Source organism: Schistocerca americana, chromosome 4, assembly GCF_021461395.2.
Source record: "Schistocerca americana isolate TAMUIC-IGC-003095 chromosome 4, iqSchAmer2.1, whole genome shotgun sequence".
In the NCBI taxonomy this organism is placed as follows: domain Eukaryota; kingdom Metazoa; phylum Arthropoda; class Insecta; order Orthoptera; family Acrididae; genus Schistocerca; species Schistocerca americana.
Genome location: NC_060122.1, coordinates 333,778,026 through 333,786,381, shown reverse-complemented (window position 1 = coordinate 333,786,381; position 8,356 = coordinate 333,778,026). Strand labels below are relative to the sequence as shown.

The 8,356-nt window shown below is 38.4% G+C and overlaps 1 protein-coding gene across 2 annotated transcripts in view; it reads right to left on the bottom strand.

The window, feature by feature from the left end:
- Positions 1 to 4,240: 4,240 nt before the first annotated feature.
- The window catches only part of LOC124612383 (pyruvate dehydrogenase phosphatase regulatory subunit, mitochondrial), an 81,586-nt gene continuing 77,470 nt past the window's right edge, over positions 4,241 to 8,356 (bottom strand). For both annotated transcript variants that reach the window (XM_047140556.1, XM_047140557.1), the window contains one exon: positions 4,241 to 4,585. In XM_047140556.1, coding sequence (XP_046996512.1) covers positions 4,373 to 4,585 — 213 coding nt within the window. In that variant the 3' untranslated portion in view covers positions 4,241 to 4,372. The remainder of the gene's footprint in view (positions 4,586 to 8,356) is intronic.

Sequence of the window (8,356 nt, the reverse complement as noted above, 5' to 3'; positions counted from 1 at the left end):
CAACAAGCTTCTGCCAGTTTAGGTTTTCACCATTTCAGTGATACACATGAATCAAATAAACATCTGACCATTTATGCTGCTATTCTCTGTATATATTCAATACTCACTGTTAGTAGTTTTGGTATAGAGCTCACACTCCAGAACAATATTGTAAGACAGTATGTACTTGAGTTTTGTAAGTAGTTCAAAAATGGTTCAAATGGCTCTGAGCACTATGGGACTTAACTTCTGATGTCATCAGTCCCCTAGAACTTAGAACTACTTAAACCTAACTAACCTAAGGACATCACAAACATCCATGCCCGAGGCAGAATTGAAACCTGTGACTGTAGTGGTCGCGCGGCTCCAGACTGTAGCGCCTAGAACCGCTCGGCCACTCCAGCTGGCTTTGTAAGTAGTCTCTTTCACAAACAGACAACATTTTCTCAGTATTCTACCAATGAACTGAAGTCTGCCACCTGCTTTATTTAATCCTCAGCTTATGTGATCACTCTGTTTCACATTCCTGCAAATAGTTACACATGGGTATGAGTCGACTGACTCCAATTGTCTCACTTATATTGCAGTTGCAGCTGACCAGCTGGTCACTTTATTGTATCTCAACAGATTCTTTAACATGTTGACAGTTGTTGGTTCATTGATGGACGTTTCATGACCATGCCAGGCACATGGTGTTAAGTATGAGGCTCTGCTGTGGCAGACCTTGGCCACACAGCATCAGGCATGTGGATCTGCTGTGGTTGCTGGTAGCTACATGACAGTCACCATGTTAATGAGACTGCCCAAATAGTTAAGAAATCTGTGCCAGTACCATTTTTTGTATTTCTGGTAGACAGTGCTTTTTGACTGCAGACTTTTTTGACGGCAGTAGACGCTGAAGCTGCTATTGTCTGTTGTAGCAATTTTCTATTATATGTACAGTTTGCTCCGTATGCATCACGCTAAACTAGCAGGAGAGTTGATGGGTATCAGGCTTACACACCCCTAGGTCCACATAATTTTCACTAAGCCTTAGGTTTTATGTAATGTCTCAGCAATTTTAGAGTAACAATTGCCAACATTCTTGTTATCTTTGATATTATTCCTATTTTTACCATAGTTCCAGTACATGGATCGCTAAAACTTTCTGGCCAGAAGCTTGACTTTGGAGACCACTTGCAACTTCATGTATTTCTTGATAATAATTACCATGCACAAACAGAAGGAGCAGTTTTGGGCACTCCAGTTTCACCAGTTGTCAGCGATACATACATGGAGCACTTTGAGAAGATGATCCTGGAAACAGCTTGGTGGAAACTGATGTGTTTCTTCAGTCACATTGGTGATGCTTTCATTATATGGCACATGGAAGAGACAAGCTGGATGAATTCCTCAGATATCTCAACTTTGTACATTTGGAGATCGACTTTACCATAAAAGTTTAAGCGAATGAGGTGTTTCTCTGTCCGGATCTTCTAGTAAACAGGAGAATAGACTGCACAGTAAGGTACAGCATAAACCACAAGAAGACACAAAATAACTTGTAGTTGTACATTGACGCTAAATTACCATCACTTTCCACACAGGAAAGTAATGCTCAAACCACTTGTTTATAGGACTCACATCCACTCTGAGATGGAGAATCTCACCAAAGAACTCAAACACCTAAAGGTTGTTTCACATAATAACAACAACACAAAGCAATAGATTTGGCAGACACTATGCCCTACACTAATAGGGGAGGTGGGGAAAGTTGTACCTAGTGCATTTATCACATACAGTGGCACACTTAATAAAGTCAAGAAAAGACTTGGTTGTCATATATTTAGACATATTGTCTTGGGCTGTCTGTGACTGTAACTTGTAGTTTGGCAATGTTTTTGTTATTAATATGCCATCCTCAGTCACAATATTTAATTTTCCTGTTTTAGTACAACATGTCTTGTATCTATAACTTCATTCTCGAGCCTTACATTTAATTATTTGGGCATTATTTCTGCTTCATTTTGCCACAAAATGTCAATCTGCTGCAACAATGAAAAACTTACACACACCACATGAAAAAAAAGAAAAGAAAAAGATTTGTTGAGAGAGGAAATACTTGATTAATTGTGTATTTCCATTCTGAAAATGTAAATCAAGCACAGTCGGATCAAAGACTGCATAGGTCAGCCATATTGGAACATATGTTGAAATTCATTTAATTTATGCTGCTCACAAAATATTCAGCATTGTAACATTAATTGTAATTTTTTTAGGTCTACAATGATTTATATTAGCAAAAAAAAATTGGCTGACAGTGTACTAATTTATGGAAACTTCACAAAGAGCAGTAGAAATCAATTATAATTACTATTCTGAAACCAAAAAACGTCATAAGTTCCATTTAAAAAATGAACTTAATACCTGCATCTCATTGGAGCAAGTATGACACTCCAACTGAAATGGTGCAAAAGCTTGACCTCTGGAAACCGTGAACCACAATAGCAAGAACAATTGCTCCGTTTTCATAGGCAGAGTCACCGATCTTATGGCTCCATTTCACTTCGCAAAATTGTGATTCCAGTAAGGAGATAAGCTCACCGGTCAAAATATTGGTCACCCCCTTAAAAGAGCACAATGGACAATTTGAAGCACTTCAGAAGGTGTAGAACCCTCCATCAATGATGTCATTCATGGAAGTGAAGTAGTATGTAAATGCCAGTTGGTTGTAAGAAATCAGCACAGCAAGGTGAGTCGACGTGGAGTTGAGACAGAATGACAGAAAGAAGTTATCATGTCGGGGAGGTGTCCACTGATCGGGTAGTTTAATATGTCCAAAATGAATGGTATACAACTTAGTGCCATGTAACGTGGTGTAACAACAATGGTCATAAAAGAACCTGATCAACAGGGACCAAAGACAGGTGTTAAGCCCTGTCAATGACAGTTGGATTCAAACCAAAGGAAATTGCTAGTTCCAGTGAATTGAGGTCCATATCAACCTGTTTCTGTGTGAACACTGTGAAGAAAACTGCATGAATTTGGAGTTGAGTACCTTGCAAAAGGTCATTGTTTGCAATGGCACACAAATCTGCAGTGGGCCAAACAATACAGAAACTGGACAGTAGTTAACTGCAGGCAAATAATGTGGTCTGATAAGTCATGATTTTGCTCCTTTTTCAAGTTACGCAAGGCACTGAGCACACCCATGGTCCAATAAGGTGTTTAACTCACACTGTGTGGGGGATGTAGTTCAGGCTGAAGGTGACTCTCTGGTGTTTTGGGGGTCCTTTTGGTACCATGACTTGGACCCACTCCCTCAAGTTGCCTTGGACATGAAACATGATGTTTACATCAACGTTCTTGGGTGCATCCATATGTGTTAGTTATGTAGGGGGTTGCTGTATATTCTTACCATCACCAGGACCCACTTTATTAATAGACTTCCTTGGGATAGTTTCTGTTTATATTCAAGAGTCTGCCAGTTCAGTTCCTTCAGTATCTTTGTGAGACACCCCCATGGATCAAACAAACCTGTGACCATTCATACTGACCTACTCTGTATATGTTCAATATCCACCATTATTCCTATTTGGTATGGGTCCCACACACTTGAGCAATATTCTAGAAAAGGTCACATGAGTTATTTATAACCAATTACCTTTGTAAACTGATTGCACTTCCTCAGTATTCTACCAATAAACTGAAGTCTTCCACCTACTTTACCCACAACAGAGCCTATGTGATCATTCCATTTCATATCCTTGCAAAGTGTTACACCCAGGTGTTTGTATGAGTTGGCCAATTTCAACAGTGACTCGTTGATATTATAGTCATACGATACTATGTTTTATTGTTTTTTTAAGAGCGCAGTTTTGATGGTGAGCTAAAACATTTCTATCTTCCAACATGACAACAGCCACATTGACAGGGCTGCATGCATGTGTTCCTAATTTGACTAACATTCAAGCACTGTACGGCACCTTGACTGGCCTGCTAAATCACGTAATAATAAGCCCATACAAAATGTCTGGGATTATTTGGAACAGTGGGTGGCATGCAGCTATCATCCCCACAATTTGGTAGCTCTGCAGGCTGGACATGGCACATAAATGAACTTGTGGGCTTCCTTCCTTGCTAAACTGAAGCCATTAACAATGCCAGACATTGGCGTTACATGGTATAAATGTGTGGTCTTCTGCGGGTGACTAACTTTTTTTTTCTGGTGTGCTTAATTTAAGGTGACAAGGAATATGTACAGGCATTTACCAAACAATGATCAATAAAGAAAATATTCTGATTTATCCAGTACCACAGACAATGAACTGAAAATGTTCTATCATAGCAACAATAAATATAACATCTCAGGTACATTTATACACACATTTTACCAGTGCCAGCAAATGAGAATCTACCCAGTTACAGCAATGTCACGTGTTGCTCTGTAGGCACTCCTCTCCTTGTCTGGATACTGTGTCGGCAGATTAGGTGAATGTAGATTCACTTTTGCGGAGTAGCGGATGCCAGCAATATCTACTTCATATTGGCCCGACATAACATAATCCGGCGTAACAGGTTGTGCTTGGCCATCATCATCAAAATTCTGTACAAAGCCCAAGCATACCTGCAAAAAGTGCATTACCTGTATCATATTTTGTACTACGCATTCATCGTATTAACATATTTTACAGACTATAAGATGTACTTTTGTTTAGGAAAATGGCCTCCAAAATTCAGGTTCGTCTTATACTTGAAATTAATATAAAAATGTCCAGTGTTTGATTTAAAATTTCTGCCAAACCTAACAATGGCCATATATTCAGTGCCACAGGAAACATATCTCTATCTGGCAATATTGGATTCAACGGGCAGCACCTGTTAACCAACACTATGGACATGTGTTGTGGGGATTTACAAGCTTGCTAACACTTGCCTCCCTCCTGTCTCACCATCACAATCCCAGAACATCTAGCTTATGATGTGTGTTATTCCAGTCTGTGGTTTGTGTTATCAGTAATAGTACAATATTTTTGTTAGTAGCTACTTTCGTAACGGAAAAAATAAAAAGTATTCATACAATGCATGTTATAAATTGAAATGCAGAAGAACAAGGAAACAGAGCAGCGTAGTGGCATTTTGGCACTCTGCCAACAGAAAATACCATTTGCAATTGGCAGGCTAGTAAAAAAGGACTGAAAAAAATTATGAAAAATAAATGTGCAAATAGAGGACTGAATGCAAAATGGCCAAAAATAGAAGAAATGGATTCAAGGACACTGACAAAATGACAATGGAATTAATACAAAAATAATTCAAATATACACTTGTAAGTTAGCATTACAGTGCAGCGTAACAAACTTTAAGGGCGGAGTTGGTTGTTGCTACAGATTTATGAAGCGTCATCGACTTAGCATACACCAAAACCAAAACATCTCAGAAAATACCATAAGAGTATGAAGAGAAAATATTACCATTCCATCACTTTATTATTTAACATTGAAAGAAAAGCAGTTTAGAACTAACCCCAATAGCAAATATGGATAAAACTTCTCTGACATTTGATGTGCCAAGTAAAAGAACTGCTGTCAAGAAAGTGCTAAAACTGCAAGTGGACATGAAAAAATGCACTACACTGTTGGTCTTTCATGTTGTGCTGACAGTACTTAACCTCCAGTGATCATTTCCAAGTGCAAAACAGTGCAAAAACCTGAAATACCAGCAGATGCTGTTGTTCATATACATGATAATGGTTGGATGGACAAGGCTGGTATGAAGTTATAGATTAACTGAGTGTGGGAGAGAAGGAAAGGTGCTTTACTGAAAATGAGTTCTCTTCTTTTGCTAGATCAGTTTAGAGGCCATTTGAAATATTCTGTGAAACGAAATTGAGACAGAGAAATACAGAGCTTGCTCTGGGAGGACTTACTTCACAACTGCAACCTCTTGATGCCTTGATAAATAAATCATTTAAAGTGTATATGAGAGAGGAATGGAAGAAATGGATGATGGGTGAAGCCCAATATGAATTCACGGTGAAGGGAGCTTTAAAACTACCTACAATCAAACAGGTGTGTCAGTAGATAAAATAGTGATGGTGTAGAGTGATAAAAAGATATTATTGTTAAATCTTTCAAGAAATTAATGCTCTCAATGGCAGTGAAGACAATCTTACATATCAAGAGGACAATGATGATTACGAAGAAGAGGAAGAAGAAGAAGAAGAAGAAGAAGAAGAAAGTTCAGATGATGATTTTCAGGGATTTTAAAGGTCAGTTCGGTTTCATAAACTAAGAATTTTTTTCTAGTCTAGCTTTGCAAACTAATGATAAAAATGTTAAAAATATTATTTTATTTAAAAATTGCTTAAAAATTAAGGTGAACATATAGTCTGTAGTATCTTATAGTCTGTAAAATATGGTATGACCTTGATATAGATTAATCATAACATCAGATAATCTTAAATGAGATTACTCATGAAAGATATATGAATAAATTACAGCAAATGTGGCTGATTTATACAATACATGGATAAAATTCTACAGATATCTTGGTAACTGTGCTCTGTGTGATGTCAGGCTACACATTTGGAGGTAAATGTGTGCAAGAATAATGTGTCACTATTGCATATATGGTTACAGTCAGAGCTAGTCACCGAAGGGAAATCACTAAATTCAAATACTGGATAATATTACTGTAGCAAAGCACAATTTCAGACATTCTGTCAGTGATTTCACTGGTGTGACATGTCCAGGTCTACTGTTAACGATTTGTTTTGAACTAGAAAAAGTAAGAAAGAACAAAACCTATTAGTGAACTGTAAACTCAACTGTAAAAACTTGCTATCAGACATCTTTGTCATTTATTGAAAATGCCTGGGTGCTGCGCACTGGACTAACAATTTCTCCCATCAAAACTTGTTACAAAACGTCAGGAACATGCAGTTCAAGTAAAGAGCTCAACAGCTGAATGCTCTCCCGAGACGCAATAAGATTACAATTTCTCCAAAACTGTCATTTGTGTGTGAAACAGGGGTAAAATATATATTAAGGACCGATGAGCCACACAAGAAAATACGTGTGTTTATGGACCAGTGGAACATCTAGCAAATAGTATTTATCTTAATGTGTTGTGGCAACAATTATGTCCTCATATTACAGATTCATCAACAATAATGGAATAAAAAAGTCACCTATGTGTAAACCAAAAAATACCCTGAATTATTACTGATAAAGAGTTAATAAATTTTTAACACAAAGTATGTGTCAGTGTCAGTGCCGATTGTTCACTAGGACGAGGGTAATAATCACATGTTGAGTGAAGCGTCATGTTTGTAAAGTTACTGACGAGTGTGCAGTTAAAAAAGGTAGTGGGTGAATCCAGGTCCAGCCACTTGTTTCTCTTGTATTACACCAGAACTGTCACAGATCTTAATGACTTCATTCAACTCGCCATATGCCATAGCCAGTGTCACTGTCACACTCTCCAAGGGAGATGAATCCAAGACACTGGCATGTAAGTGTTTCAGCCTGTACTTCTGTGCTGGGATCCATGTGCTAGTGTGCATTAGTGACGTTGGTTACGAAGGTGAGGTGCTGACAAAGTGCAAGGCTTCCTCATTCTAATGGTGTGTTGTAAATTAACAAAACTGTTGGTGCAGGCATTTTTAAGGATATCAACATCTACATACATATATACATACAACACAAGCCAGTGTATGGCGCATAACGGAGGGCACCAAAGTACCACCCCTAGTCACATCTTTTCCTGTTCCACTCACAAATAGAGAGAGGAAAAATGATTCCATACAAGGCCTTATCTAATTTCATGATCCTCACATTAAATGTATGCTGATAGCAGCCGAATCGTCCCATAGTGCTGGTTCTCTAAATTTTCCCAATAATGTTTCATGAAAAGAACATCACCTTTCTTCCAGGAATTCCAATTTGAGTTCACAAAGAATCTCCATAATATTCACATCTTGATTGAACCAACCAGTAACATATCTAGCAGCCCACCTCTCTGCTGCTTCAGCACCTTCCTTTAATATGACCTGGTGGGTATCCCAAACACCCAAGCAGTACTCAAGAGTAGGTTGCACCAGCATTCTACACATGGTCTATCTTACAGATAAACACCACCTTCCCGGAATTCGCACAATAAACCAAAGTTAACCATGCTATTTCACATTGCTATGTGTAGTTACTCCTATCGGCATGACAGTGTCCACCAAGCACACCAAGTCCTTCCTGCTCATCTGCATTAACTTACATCATCACACCATCCAGAAATTTTGACTAACTCAGCTTGTATCCTCTTACAGTCACTCAACAACCCATACACCACAGTGTCATCAGCAAACAGCCACAGATTGCTACTCACCTGTTTGTCGTGTCAT